Source organism: Sinocyclocheilus rhinocerous, unplaced genomic scaffold, assembly GCF_001515625.1.
Source record: "Sinocyclocheilus rhinocerous isolate Xijiao unplaced genomic scaffold, SAMN03320098_v1.1 scaffold182, whole genome shotgun sequence".
NCBI classification, from domain to species: Eukaryota; Metazoa; Chordata; class Actinopteri; order Cypriniformes; family Cyprinidae; genus Sinocyclocheilus; species Sinocyclocheilus rhinocerous.
In genome coordinates, this window is record NW_015655576.1 from 1735801 (window position 1) to 1752249 (window position 16449).

General features: G+C 35.1%; 1 protein-coding gene across 3 annotated transcripts in view; it reads left to right on the forward strand.

Moving 5' to 3' along the window:
• LOC107718609 (cAMP-dependent protein kinase type I-beta regulatory subunit) overlaps positions 1 to 16449 on the forward strand; it is a 69199-nt gene that overhangs the window by 39743 nt on the left and 13007 nt on the right. For 2 of the 3 annotated variants that reach the window (XM_016525775.1, XM_016525773.1), the window contains exons 6-8: positions 407 to 453; positions 7983 to 8141; positions 9942 to 10002. In XM_016525775.1, the coding sequence (XP_016381261.1) occupies positions 407 to 453; positions 7983 to 8141; positions 9942 to 10002 (267 nt within the window). Of the gene's footprint in view, positions 1 to 406; positions 454 to 5129; positions 5289 to 7982; positions 8142 to 9941; positions 10003 to 16449 lie in introns of all 3 variants that reach the window. The other variant, XM_016525774.1, reaches the window with a different exon arrangement.

Genomic DNA, 16449 nt, shown 5'->3' on the forward strand with positions numbered 1-16449 from the left:
TTAAGCAGGACATCTGTTTTCAACAGCATTCTGAAGGATCATGTGACACTGAAGACTGGAGTAATGATGCTGAAAATTCAGCTTTGCATCACAGAAATAAATTACATTTTACAATATATTTAAATTAAAAACATTCTGTTTAAATTGTAATAATATTTCACAATATTGCTGTTTTACTGTAACAAATAATTGCAGCCTTGGTGAGACTTCTTTTGAAAAGATTATAAAAAATCGTACCGACCCCAAACTTTGAAATGGTAGTGTATGTTCAGTATTTTAAATGGATTTTCACAACTGAGCAGAAAAACAAGGAAAAGGAAGAAGGAAAGATTGCTATTTATCGGTAGTGTTTTTCCTGAAGTTGGTCGATTGGAACAAACTCAGCTTTCTCTTGTTTCTTTCTCAGGTGATGAAGGAGACAACTTCTATGTGATTGATCAAGGAGAAGTTGACGTGAGTTCAGTATTTCATACCTGTTTCAGTCAAACTCACACGTGCTGTCGTATATGCAACTTATTAAGATAAACTCATCAAGCCAACTTCATTAAGGCCTAAGAAAGCAAAGAACATGTCGACATCCGCAATACATTCATCCGTATAGCAAGTAGGGTGAATCTTATAAAAAGTTTGTTATATATCACCCTGTTGCCCAGAGAAATGTACACCTTTTTTAGAACCATGAAACAGTTTTTTTTTTTTTCTGACATCTTTGTTTTCATGTATATAACAGTTTATGGATGGGAGTGTACTTAATTGTACTAATTTCCTTAATGCAAAGTTTAAAGTTTGTTTTCCCCATTGACTTTGGAGTGAAATGTTACCTGGGCTTGTTTTTGTGACATTCACCCAGTTAGGAAATGAGAATTGGTGAAACCTCCAGACATATAATAGTAGATCTGTGCTGTATGATAAAAATCTTACCCACTGCCCTTTTTTAACACTACAAAAAACTGGACCACTTACTGCCATTGTTTTACCTTCCCAAAATGGATGGACCCTGGATAAAGTTCAAGTGAAATGATGTGTCATTATCTCCACAGAGAATCCACTTCCCATGTTTTGTTTTAAAGAGAAGATAAGAAGCTTTAAAATAGATTTTCTTTGTAAATGCATTTTTTTTGTTCTCTCAGAAGTTGTGTTTATCATCCTGGGAATCTGAAATAATTTCCAGTTAGTAGTAAACAGGATTGTTTAGTTTACAGGGGTCTTTTCCAATCTTTTCTAGCATTTTATTTTCCCCCAAGAGTCCATTAATAATTGCAGTCATGGCTTCTCGAACTGAAAACGGTCATAGTTTAGTTTTTATGACCATTTTTTTTTATGACCTGTTTTCAGTACTTTACCTGAAAAACTTAGTTTCATAGCGCTCTTTATTCTATTGCATTTATTTGTGCTGTTGTTTGCAATTTTTTTATTTGTTCTTATTTTATTACTGACTTTTTACTTGTGTTTTTTAAAATTAAAATAAAACACTTTAGAGGATCCAACCAGGTTGAGAAGATAGAAGGAGCGAGTGTGTTATCAGATCACCTGTCTCACTCTGAATGCCCTTGACTATCGTTAATATGAAACGAGAGTTCTGTCAGTCCTTGAAGATGGACACGGTATTCATTTTTATAATAGATGTTATAGGTGAATTTCACAAGAAATGTGTGAAGGTAACATTATTGTCATGACAGCACATTTTCTCCCAATTTAACCCGATCTCATGAAAGTGCATATAAATAGTACATTATTAGCAATGTTGAAAACAGTTGTGCTGCTTGTGACACATTTTTTTCAGGATTCTTTGGTGAATAGAAACAGCATTTATATGAAACATAATTTTTTTGTAAAATTATAAAAGTCTTTACTGTGACTTTTGATCAATTTAATGCGTCCTTGATGAATAAAAGTACTAATTTCCTTGAAAAAATCATACTGACACCAAACTTTTGAACAGTAGAGCAGAAATGTGAGTAATCATATGTTAATGTGCTCGTGCTTGTGACATCATAACATTAACAATTTCTGATTGGTCCATTTTTGAATCTAGAGATTTTAGAGTATGCCTACATAATTCGTCCATATTTATTTTATTTTATGTTAAAAGATCAAGAAAAACCCTGCTGATCTCAGTATTTTTAATGTTATTAACAGTCTTGTTTGTCTTGAGTCTGTTCTCCTTGTGTATGTGCTCAGTGATCGGCTGTGTGATTTATCAGTGCTAATATTTCTCCGAGGGCACGTTGAGTCAGCACTGGGTCACTGCCACATCAGATTGCGGCGCATCGAGCTCTTGGGTCGGAGCCAGCGCACTGAGACCAGCAGAGCCCTGCTCGCTCAGTCCACCGTACGCCATGCTAATGCTGTCAAACACATGCAAAATACAGACATTAACCCGTCTTCTCATACGTGTAAGTGAGAACACACAGCTCCATAAACCTCCCAGACAAACGCAAACGTGCTGGAATGCATCTCCAATGCGACGGTGATGTCTCTCATTAGCAGAAAGGATAAATCTGCTGTGACTTTGGAGCGCGTAGTACTGCATGCTAATTGGGAAAGTTGGAATTCATTAACACGCACACACTCTTGTGAAGAAAACATGCACTTTCAATTCTATCCTCATTGGTGTAATACAAATATAATTTCTGAAGTGACATTGAAGACTGGAGTAATGATGCTGAAAATTCAGCTTTGCATCACAAGAATAAATTACATTTGAAAATATGTTCAAGTAGGAAACTGTAATTTTAAATTGTAATAATATTTCACAATTGTACTGTTTTTAATCAAATAAAATAATAAATGCACTTTAAAAAAACCTTTTCAATCAATTATATTAAATGACATTATTAATGCAAATTCGATTTTATTTTATAATTAAATCTGCTGTGACTTTGGAGCGCGTAGTACTGCATGCTAATTGGGAAAGTTGGAATTCATTAACACGCACACACTCTTGTGAAGAAAACATGCACTTTCAGTCACTTGAAGTAATAAATGACTTAAGGGATAGTTAACCCAAAAATTACAATTGTGTCATCATTTACTCACCCTCAAGTTGTTCCAAACCTGTATGAATTCCAAACCTGTATCTGCTAAACACACACACAAAAAATATATTTTGAAGAATGTGGGTAACCAAACAGTTGCTGGTAGCCATTGACTTCCATAGTATGGAAAAAAAAATTGCTATAGAAGTCGATGGCTACCAGCAGCTGTTTGATTACCAACATTCTTCAAAAATCTTCTTTTGTGAAATGATGACTTAATATGCGAAAGAAGGCTTGTTGCAAGAATAGTAAGCACACTTTCTCACCTTAAGTGACTTAAGTGACGGCTCTAAGGAGGGCCGGACAGAAGATGAGCGTTTATTTCTGCCCCATGTGTTAGTTTTTTTTTATCTCTCCTCATAAAATCAACAAGTGGATTGTGTGTCCACAGGTGAAACTGAACCAGCCTCTCCTCGCGTTTCTCTGTGTGTGTGGCTGTTGAAAACCACATGCTGACACACAGATTCATTGAGATATTCTCTTCGCTAGCATCTTACGGTTATGCCAAAATGAAAGACAAATCGTGTGTCCACAGAACCAGCCTCTGTGGAAAATGAGAAAGAGGCTCCTTGTGCTTCTCTGTGTGTGGCTGTTGTGGCTGTTGTGCTGACACACAGATTCATTGAGAGATTCTCTTCGCTAGCATCTTACGGTTATGCCAAAAGGAAAGACAAAACAGGGGAAAGAGTCTTGAGGTGTTATCTAATTCCTCGTAAGACACTTTAGAGGATCCAACCAGGTTGAGAAGATAGAAGGAGCGAGTGTGTTATCAGATCACCTGTCTCACTCTGAATGCCCTTGACTATCGTTAATATGAAACGAGAGTTCTGTCAGTCCTTGAAGATGGACACGGTATTCATTTTTATAATAGATGTTATAGGTGAATTTCACAAGAAATGTGTGAAGGTAACATTATTGTCATGACAGCACATTTTCTCCCACAACCCGATCTCATGAAAGTGCGTATAAATAGTACGCCAAATAAAAATGAAAACTCGTCATATTGATACGCAAAAATGGACTTTGGCGTGAATATGCTACGCGATGAGTAGGTTTAGGGTTGTGGGGTAGATGCGTAGTATCATATGTACGCGAAAACTGCGTATCATATGCACGCCAGCAAATTTCGTATCATATGCACGCGAAAACTGCGTATCATATGCACGCCAGCAAATTTCGTATCATATGCACGCGAAAACTGCGTATCATATGCACGCCAACAAATTTCGTATCATATGTACGCGAAAACTGCGTATCATATGCACGCCAACAAATTTCGTATCATATGTACGCGAAAACTGCGTATCATATGCACGCCAACAAATTTCGTATCATATGCACGCGAAAACTGCGTATCATATGCACGCCAACAAATTTCGTATCATATGCACGCGAAAACTGCGTATCATATGCACGCCAACAAATTTCGTATCATATGCACGCGAAAACTGCATATTATATGCACGCCAAACACGTGCATAGCATATACACGCCAAAGTCCATTTTTGCGTATCAATACCACGAGTTTTCGTTTTTATTTGGCGTACTATTTATACGCATTTTCATGAGACCGGGCTCCCCAATTCTATCCTCATTGGTGTAATACAAATATAATTTCTGAAGTGACATTGAAGACTGGAGTAATGATGCTGAAAATTCAGCTTTGCATCACAAGAATAAATTACATTTGAAAATATGTTCAAGTAGGAAACTGTAATTTTAAATTGTAATAATATTTCACAATTGTACTGTTTTTAATCAAATAAAATAATAAATGCACTTTAAAAAAACCTTTTCAATCAATTATATTAAATGACATTATTAATGCAAATTCGATTTTATTTTATAATGCAGTAGAATTAAGAATTTTGGCAATCTTGGTATATGCTTAATTGTCATGAAAATCGTAGTAATCCTAAAAACGGGACGATGGATGAAACCAATCATTATTTCCCAATGAATATTCTGTTTCATCCAGAAGTATTATGGAAGTCAGATGCATCGTGAATGCTGCTTTCTTCAATTAACCATACAAATAATGCATATTCATGTGCATTATACAGAAATAAGCAATGATCTTTCTCTCTGCAGGTGTATGTAAATGGTGAATGGGTGACTAGTATCGGAGAGGGTGGTAGTTTTGGAGAGTTAGCCCTGATATACGGAACTCCTCGAGCTGCTACTGTGAAAGCCAAGACTGACCTGAAACTGTGGGGAATAGACAGAGACAGCTACAGACGCATCCTCATGGTAATAACACACTCACACACTTACGTTACACAAGGTGAATAAATTATGTCAGTAATGTCAGAATTGTCATTTTTGGGTGAACTGTCCCTTTAAATGACAAGGCCTCCCTCAGTCCACTCAGATGGCATGACATTCCAGATTGAAACTCTTGACCAAACTAAACCGAACTTTCCACCCTTTGGCATTCTTTAACTAAATACTTACTGTCTCGCTCAACAGCGTAATCTGCATCGAGTGCTCCATCTGTAGCAGTGTTTGTGTTTGTGTGTGTGTGTGTTGTGGGAATGAATAAATGAATATTTCTAATGGCCCGCGAGCCTCTGTGGAAACTGTTCTCCACACAGGGCCTGACAAGGAACCAATTTAGATTTGTCTGTCAGGCCGTCGTTTGTTTTTTCTTTCTCTTTAGTGTCTTCTTCGCTTTCTTATGCAAACACACACTTTTCATGCTGACTTACTCTCTTAACACACACACACACACACTGCGTTCTGTGAGAGGAGAGACAGCCTGTCAGCTTTCAGCTGTGCTGAGTTGCTCTTAATTAAACTAATAAATTATTGTGTGCGTGGCTGCAGTCAATTAGGGATAAGTCAGTAATTCACAACGCTGTTTATAAAATGTGTCATATTCCATATGTCCACAGTGTGCATAAAATCTTGACGGTGTGTATCATTATGTGTGTGCAAATATACCTGGACCGTATAGAAAACATATATTACATCTCAATATTTTTCAGCCTTTTGGTGTTATTTGATGGATATCTTGTTATTCAATCTGAAATTACTTTTTTCCCCAATCAAATAATATCTTACTAGTCTAGATAATATATAATAATGATTGAGTATTTTATGTCTTGATTTAACATGTTCAACATACATCTTGAAAGACTTTTTTGATTGAATTGATGATTAAAAAAATATGCATTTATTTATATATTTATTTATTTATTTTATTTATTATATTATAATATATTATATATATTTTTTACATTACATTAATTAGAATTTGAATAATTAAAATTTAGTATTTTACTGCTTGATTTAACATTCCCAAAATACTAAATTTGAATAATTAATGTAATGTCTTCCATAGTATGGAAAAAAAAATTGCTATAGAAGTCGATGGCTACCAGCAGCTGTTTGATTACCAACATTCTTCAAAAATCTTCTTTTGTGTTCAACAGAAGAAAGAAACTCATATAGGTTTGGAACAACTTGAGGGTCAGTAAATGATGACAGAATCCCTTTAATATGCGAAAGAAGGCTTGTTGCAAGAATAGTAAGCACACTTTCTCACCTTAAGTGACATGTTGGCCGGCTCTAAGGAGGCTGTGACCCGAACCTGTTCCAGTGGCTGGTCTGGAGAGCAGAGATACCTGTGGAATGTGTCTTAGATGGCTGGCAGGACGCCTGGCCCAGGCCGGACAGAAGATGAGCGTTTATTTCTGCCCCATGTGTTAGCTTTTTTTTGTTATCTCTCCTCATAAATTCAACAACTGGATTGTGTGTCCACAGGTGAAACCGAACCAGCCTCTGTGGAAAATGAGAAAGAGGCTCCTTGTGCTTCTCTGTGTGTGGCTGTTGAAAACCACATGCTGACACACAGATTCATTGAGATATTCTCTTCGCTAGCATCTTACGGTTATGCCAAAATGAAAGACAAATCGGGGAAAGAGTCTTGAGGTGTTATCTAATTCCTCGTAAGGCACTTTAGAGGATCCAACAGGGTTGAGAAGATAGGAGCGAGTGTGTTATCAGATCACCTGTCTCACGATGAATGCCCATGACTATCATTAATAAGAAACAAGAGTTCAGCCAGTCCTTGAAGATGGAAATATAGCCACTTTGTATTTTGTTTAAATGTGTCTTTTTATGTACAATTTATCAGTTCATCGTATTCATTTTCATGATCTTATTCAAAATGTAATAGGTGAATTTCACAAAAAATCTGTCAAGAAATGTGTTTGATTTCTTCTTCTTTTTTTTTTTTGTAACATTATTGTCATGACAGCACATTTTCTCCCAGTTCTATTCTCATTGGTGTAATACAAATATAATTTCTAAAGGGTCATGTGACACTGACTGAAGACTGCCGTAATGATGCTGAAAATTCAACTTTGGCAATAAATTACATTTTAAATTGTATTCAGATAGAAAACAATTATTTTAAATGGTAATAATATTTCATAATATTACAGTATTTTTAATAATATAAATATAATGAATGCACTTTTAAAAAATCTTCTTTCTTTCAAAAAATATGAATACATTTTATATAATACATTTTTTCAGTAAAAACCAATTATATTATATTATATATACAAAATTACCATTTTTACTTTTTTTTTTATTAAATAAATGTGGCATTGGTGAACAAACTTTTTTTCTAAAAAAATGTATTTTATTTTATTTAAACAAATTCGATTTTATTTTACATTGCAGTAGTAAAATAAAAGAAGAATTGAGAATTTTAGCAATCTTGGTATATACATAATGGTCATGACAATGAAAATAGTCCTAAAAATGCCCTGATGAATCATTATTCCTATCATGAATATTCTGTTTAATTCAGAGTATTATGGAAGTCAAATGCACTGTCAAAGCTGTTGTCTTCAATTAATCGTATAAGTTATGCATATTCAGGTGCGTTGTAAACAGAAATAAGCAATGATTTCTCTCTCTCTCTCTCTGCAGGTGTATGTAAACGGTGAATGGGTGACTAGTATTGGAGAGGGTGGCAGTTTTGGAGAGTTGGCCCTGATATACGGAACTCCTCGAGCTGCTACTGTGAAAGCCAAGACTGACCTGAAACTGTGGGGAATAGACAGAGACAGCTACCGCCGCATCCTCATGGTATGAACACACTCACACACTTACATTACACAGGGGCAATAAATGACGTCAGTAATCTCAGATTTGTCATTTTTGGGTGAACTGTTCCTTTAAATGACAAGCCCTCCCTCCGTCCGCTCGGATGTCATGACATTCCAGATTGAATATTTATTTTATTTATTATATTATAATATATTATATATATTTTTTACATTACATTAATTAGAATTTGAATAATTAAAATTTAGTATTTTACTGCTTGATTTAACATTCCCAAAATACATTCTGAAATGCATTTTGATTGAAATGATGATTTAAAAAGATTTATTTATTTATATTTTTCACATGAATGGAAATTTTTATGATTTTTTTTATGATTGTACAATTTGTACAAGTTTAATTTATGCTGATTGTAATAGAAGATGTAATGAGAATTAGATTTTTTAGATTTATATTATTCATTTAAATATATTAATTTATTTTTATTTTATTAATTTTTGTTTTATTTATTTAAAAAAAAAAATGATTATTACCATTTTTACTTTTTTTTTAATTAAATAAATGTGGCATTGGTGAACAAACTTTTTTTCTAAAAAAATTTATTTTATTTTATTTAAACAAATTCGATTTTATTTTACATTGCAGTAGTAAAATAAAAGAAGAATTGAGAATTTTAGCAATCTTGGTATATACATAATGGTCATGACAATGAAAATAGTCCTAAAAATGCCCTGATGAATCATTATTCCTATCATGAATTATTTATTTATTTAAAAAAAAAAATGATTCCCTCGTTATCCAATTAATAATACCCAATATATTGTAATTATTCAATGTATTGCCCAGACTAACTTGCAAGGAAAACACACTGTATTTGGTCAGTTATTTGAGTAGACATGTACACACATAAATATGCACTAGAATGTGCCTCAAGTTTCTATCAGAAGTGCTTTAGTTCACATTTTATACGCATGGTCTTTCTCATTTGCTCTAGTAAAGAGATCCCCACCGACACTTATTCAAGCTCCGCAGAGTCTGTCTATAGAAAATACATACTGTTTATTTGGGATATGTGAGTGAACTAATCCATTAAGCTTGACCAGCACTTGCCGTAACGCTGTAGATCACGATGTCATGCTTCACTTCAGTGTCTGCAGGTCATCTTAGATGTTCTGATGTTTTTGTATCTTCTTCTCAAACACCAGGGGTGGAGAGGTCACTGACCTCGTAAGAGAGAAGAGCTTCACGGTCAGTCAGTGGCTGGATATTTGCGTATACGTTTCGTTGTCTCAGATTTGAAGGTGGTTTAGTTAATAAAGCTTTACAGTCCATCTCAGAGGAACATTTTTACTGCGATGTTTCTCCTAAAATTAAATGGACTCAGATGACGCAATTGTTGACATGCAGTAAGAGAAATAAAAATCTAAGCAAGCCACATGAGATGACTTAAATCTGAGAAATCTGTCTCCACTTGTCCTCCATTTAATCTCATTCCTGTCTTGAAGAAACAATTGAGACAATAAGGAGTTCATTTGTGATTTTTCTCTCGTACGAGACCGTCTCCACTTAATGTGTTTCTGTGTGTTTTATTTGAGTATTAGAGAGAGACCGAGCTGCAACAGACAAGACTAGGAACAAAGGAAGCCAAAACTTTCCTTTAATCTAGATGTTTATAGCAGAGTGTTTGAGGAAAGTCCCCCGGCTTTGTTCTCAGCGCCGTGTTTCTTATTCTTGTTCCGTAGAGACTGATTAGAGGGCAGGAGATTCTGTTACCTGATGTCCTCCATGTGTCTTCTAACTGCTGCTTCAATGTTTTTCTAGGGAAGCACGTTGAGGAAGAGGAAGATGTATGAAGAGTTCCTCAGTAAGGTGTCTATACTTGGTAAGTAATGAGAGCTTTAGTAGAGTCCCGTCAAAAGATTTCGATCTGTAAAACCATTTTAGAGTAAATTGTTGCATTAAACACAAATAAATACCTTGTGTATTAAACATGGGAAAATCAAAATTGTGCAAACTGTCCGCGAAACTATTCTTATAAAAAATGTTGCATTAAATGCAACGCAAATTTGCGTACTGTACTGATAACGTTTTACAAGTCTCATTTGTTAAAGTGCCCCTATTATGCCATATGCCAGTCGCTTACAATAGGTTTACATGCATGCAAGGTCAAAAAACACTTTCGTTTTCTCAAAATATGCATTTAATATCACCTAATTTTCCAACGATTCTCAAATGATTCATTCGAAGCAGTTCTAAGATTCAGTCTCTCTAAACCCCTCCTTTCAGTGAGCCTACTCTGCTTTGATTGGTCAGATGGCCCAGTCTGTTGTGATAGGTCTACCGTGTACAGCACATGTCGGAAACGATATGCCCATTGCCATAGTTTGGTATTTTGAACGCTCGATAGAAAATATAAACATCTATTATTTATCATACTTAAAGGTTGTGATTCAGTGGAGCCAGCTGGTCCAAATAAACTAGGTACTGAGCTGTCTTTCAAGAAGAAGCATTTTGTGAAACCCGCGTTGAACTCCCAGTCGTCAGTAAAATGACGGGAACATAAAAAAGATTGGTGTTGTACTGCTGTGATACAGTGGGGGAAAAAAATAATTTTAACCACTGGTTCTTTGCAGCCTCATCATTCGGAAGTGAAAATGAAATGAATTTACTTTCACAGCGTTAGGACAGCGTCTTCTTAACATGATGTTAACCACATGAACAATTCAACTTGTTCGCGGCCAGCCAATGTAGAGCATAGGTGGGCATTATGCAAATGTGTTACCCGTCGAATTACTAATGACTCGTTTAGGGGATTCAGAGTCGATTCTTCATTTTGGGAGACAGTAACTTTATTTATCGTGCACTTTTGGCTTTACAACTTTGCAGATCATCTACATTCACATACAGCTACAATACACACTGCACGAAGGGCAATATTTGAAATGGCATAATAGGGTCCCTTTAACATTAGTTAATGCATTTGCTAAAGTTAACTATCAATTAGCAATATATTTTTACAGCATGTATTAATCTTTGTTAATGTTAGGTAATAAACATTCTTCATCGTTTGTTTGTTAATTCACACTGTACAGTACACTCTAAAAAATGCTGGGTTAAAAAGGGACAAACCCAGCTATTGGGTTGTTTTCGGTTGGGTTCAAAACAACCCAACCGCTGGGGCAAAACAACCCAATAGCTGGGTTTGTCCCTTTTTAACCCAGCGCTGGGTTATATTTAACCCAGCATTTTTTAGAGTGTAGCTAAGTACTATTAGATACAATACAATTATAGGTACTATTCATTGTTAGGTAATGTTAACTAGTTGTTATTTAATGTTAACTAGTTAATGTAGTTGACTGGTACAAGAAATGAAATCTTATTGTAAAGTGTCAACTTATATTTTTATAAATTATTGTTTAAGAACAATAATTATTATTAACCCTAACTTATTAATGAAACATGAGAAAAATGACATTCTGTGTACAACATTTGAAAAACTTTCCTGCGTAAATCAATGCCTCCATGTAAACAAACCCAGGCAGAATGAATTTCAGTGTAAATTGTTCTTAAAAACATTCATATGTATATTATTTTTATTAATAAAAGCATTGGTTTATGCTTGATTTACACATAAATTAGTTCTGCTCATGTTTTATAAATGAGGCCTGTTGAGTTTAAATAATCTGAAAACTTCTAGTACACTGAAAAAAAGTTGGTGTACATGATTCTCTCAGAAATTGATAGTAAATTTCATAAACAATTGCAAAGAAACAGCAAGTATCACATTAAATTAAACATGAAACTTTGGAGTAGAAAAGGTAAAATAGTGTTTTTTTTGTAAAACGTACAGTTCTCCAATAATCTTTGCTTTATTTACAACTTCAAAAAAATCTTTTTTTTCACAGTGTATGCAGGTGTACACCATTAAAAATACATTTGGAGAACAGTTTTAATTTCCACAACATTTTATTCTCTGGTTCTTTAGAAAAGCATCATGTGCTGGTGCTTTAAATAACTCTGAATTCAAAAACACTGATCAGAAGAACCTATAAATGAACATTTAACAACCTTTCGTTTTTTAACTTCAAAGCTCTACATAGCAACTCAAGAACCAAAAATGTTGCCAAAAAGTGGTTCTTTAGAAGCTGAAGGTTCTACACTTTTAAAAGGTTCTTTATTAGCATCTGTGGTTCCCTGAAGAACCTTTAAAGGGGTCATATGATGCGATTTCAAGTTTTCCTTTCTCTTTGGAGTGTTACAAGCTGATTGTGCATAGATAAGAACCATGAAGTTGCAAAGACTAAAGTCTCAAAACCAAAGAGATATTCTTTATCAAAGTTAAGACTCTGCCACGCCCCCCTAAAACGGCTCATTCTAACACGCCCCCACATATCTACGTCAATATGTGGAAATATTAGCATAATGCCACCCAAATGTGCACGCAAAGAAAGAAGGCGTGGTTTCAGGAACAGCAGTAGTGTTGATGCAGCCATGTCAGTGCGAAAGACAGATTTCAGCTGTCTTAACCGTGGCTTGTGTACTGCAAACACATATTCATCACTGTGTCTGTCACGAGACTCTGTTCCCCTTTCAGGCTCTGTCTTTACATTTACTTTGAAAGCTGAAGCTCGCTATTATGGTAAGGGGCGTTACATTTCCGACAGGTGCTTGTGGTGTTCGGCCAATCACAGTGCACTGGGTCAGCTGGCCAATCAGAGCGGACTGCGCTTGTCAAAGGAGGGGGCTTTGTAGAAAACGAAGCGTTTGAGAGAGGCGGGGCATAGAGGACCTACAATAATGTACAGTATTTGAAAAATAATGTGTTTTTTGAACATTAAAGCATGTCAACATATTCTGTTACACCAAATACACAAAATAATGATCTTTAAAAAAGCATCATATGACCCCTTTAACATCCAATTGAACTTTCATTGCACAAAAGGTTCTTTATAGTGGAAGATGGTTCTTTAGATTATTAAAATGTTCTTTACACTAAGAAAAAGAACTGTTGACTGAAAGGTTTTTTGGGGTATCATAAATGGTTCTTCTATGGCATCGCAGCAGAAACCCCCAAATTGGAACCTTAAATTTTAAGAGTGTATGCCGAATTTGAAGAACCCTCTATGCTAACCTGAAGAACCCTTATTTCTAAGAGCGTAGCCTTGATTGACAGACAAAGCTGCGGCACGCAACACCAGTTCTACCCTGACTTCCAGTGGTTTTGTTTGGTGAGAAAGACAAAGAGGAACGAGAGAGATGAACATTAAGATGGTCAGTTCTGCGGTGACCCCTCGTCCTTCAGCACCCTGAGGTCACTCGTCGTTCTAAATGGGGTTATTAAATAGCTGAACAAACACACTCCTCCTCTCGGTTTCCTCTGTTTTTCTTTCTCTCGGTGTTCTCCATTTCACAGCCCTGTCATGGCCTGTCTTCAAACGCCCAGCTCTCTCACTCTCCAAACCTCTTTTCTTCGCTCGTCTTCTCGCCTTTGAGGGGGGCATGTTTTCATTTGCGCAAGATTTCTTTGAGATTGTGGTGAAATCGGCACTGTTTCGTGAAGTCTTGGAGTGTTTTACGATGGTTTGTGAGGTCTTGACACTTGTGAGGTCTTGCGCAAAATATATAAATATATTTAATATTATTAAATATTGTCTTGCCTTCATTAAAAACAGGAACAATAAGCAATAATAAGCAAATATTTATTTTTATTGTGATATCGGAGCATGTAAATAAAACATAATAATTATATATATATATATATATATATATATTTATTTATTTATAAAATATTATTAAATAAAAAATAATTTCTTTTTGTCTTCAGTTAAAAAAAATGTGTGGAAAACACCTTGATTATTCATTTTAAAATGATTTTTAACGTATTGAGATGAAAAAAAAACTTTTAAATATTAAGATATGTATTAAATCACAAAAATGTTTATTGTCATATTGGTGCATATAGATAATAATTAAACGTATATAAATATATTTAATATTATTAAATATTACATAAAAATGTATATTCTGTCTTGTTCTCATTTAAAAAAAGCAATGATAAGCAAATATATATTTTTATTTATTATATAAAAAGAATTTTCTTTTTGCCTTCATTGTGTATTTTTGTATATTACGCTACAATATCCTAAAAGAGTAAGGTGCTAACATAGACACCCACATACACACTTTTTTTCTTAGTTGAAGCATGCGACGTTGATTTTTCCCTCACTAACAGCTCATGTTACGACTGAAGCAGGTGGATGTCTGCCCAGGCGTGAGGATGTCTTAGCCAGCCTGATAAAGTGACCATTAGTCTGGGGCATGCAGACAGACCGGCCCCAACACACAAACACACACCTCAGCCCCACACAACAGCCCCCTTTTAACTTAATAGTTAACACTATTATGAGCTCTGTTCTGAGAATGATTGTCCGCTACTGTCCTGCATTGGGATGATGGGAAATGCACTGTGATGGGATGATGGGAAATGAAGAATGACAGAGCGAGCAAACAGTGAAGGGCAGAGGCGTTCATTATTGTTTGCAGCTGGAGGATGGAGCGGCGCTGCAGAAGTCCAGAGGGCTTTAGTGTGGTCGTGTTCGTGTGTGGTACGCCTGTGTGATGGATGCTGGAAGGTGGGAAGGGTTTGTGGAATGTGGTGGGCATTGAATGATGGCTTGGGCGGTTTCTTTTCTCACGGCCACGGCTTCAATAGTCCACGAGCACTTCAAAAGTCCACTTCTAGGTCGAGATGCAGTCCTCACATTCTGCAGGAAGTTCATGACAAGCCTTGGTGTCTTTCTGATTAGTCGGTTTATTTATAAAAGCATTAGTCGGAGTCTCTGATGACACACCCACTGCTCACTCACGGACCACCGGATGCTCGTTGCACACACAAAAAAGCGAAGCTTTCAATGGTCTCTAAAAATATATCTGTCTGTGGCTGCTTGTTACTTTTGGTTAGATGGATATTCAACAACTTTTCATTATAACTTCTATGCCTTTTATTTCAGTGCATTGCTGCTTTGTTGCACCATGATGTTATCATAGTATTATCAGATTTATAACATCTAGAGGTGTTACGATTCACTTGTTTTCCCGAAGCATTGATCACTAATGCTGCTGATCCATACATTTTTGGATCGTGAGTTATTTGCTTCGGTCAAGAATTGATTTAAAATGCTAAAAATCGAATGAGTTGCGATTTGGGAAAGTATTATTCAATATTTTAAAATATATAAATAATTTACTTGCATGCACAAATGAATGGAGATGTAGCACACTATCCTCATGCACATACCATTGATAAAGTGGCCAAATTATTGCATGGCTACTACTACTGAAATGAAACGCTTTATTTTTATTGTCATATTGGTGCATGTAAATAAAACTTTAGTTAAATATTATATATAAATATATTAAATTTTTTTTTTTTAATTATATTTTTTGTCTTCATTTAAAAAAGAAAAAACATTGTGTAGAAAACATACCTTGATTATTCATTTAAAAATTATTTTTAATGTATGATTTTTATTTGCGTGAAAAACCACAGCTATTTTCTATAAGATAAAATAAGATAAAAAAACCTCATGGAAATAATTGTTTTATTTTATTTTTTTTATATATAAATACTTTATACTTAAATACTTAGGTTTTCTCAGCACTAAAGTATTTTATCAGCTCATTGCACTCTTTGTTATATTCTAAGTAGCATGTTTTACATGTATTTAATGTGTTCACGTTCAGGTTTCTGGGTGCAATAAACAGTCTTAAGAGGATAGCTCACCCAAAAAGGAAAATCTGTCATCATTTAGTCATCCTCAAGTTGTTCAAATCCTATATGAGTTTCTTTCTTCTAATCTTCTGCTGAACAGTGAACACAAAAGAAGATAATTTGTAGACTGTGGGTAACCAAACTGTTGACCAAATCAAATCTCATTGTGAATCGGATTGAATCAAATTGTTCTGAATCTGCAGAAATAGTTCCTGAATTGAATTGAAAACCTATTGTAAATTGAATCTATTCACTTTCTCCCCAAATATTCACACCCCCTAACAACATTGTTATTATTATTATTGTCGACCCTTGAATCCTGAGTTCAAGGGTTGAAGTTAAAGGGGTCATATGATGTTGCTAAAAAGAACATTATTTTGTGTATTTGGTGTAATGAAATGTGTTTATGCGGTTTAAGGTTCAAAAAACACATTATTTTCCACATACTGTACATTATTGTTTCTCCTCTATGCCCCGCCTCTCTGAAACGCGTCGATTTTTACAAAACTCATCGGTCTGAAAAACGAGGTGTGCTCTGATTGGCCAGCTATCCAATGC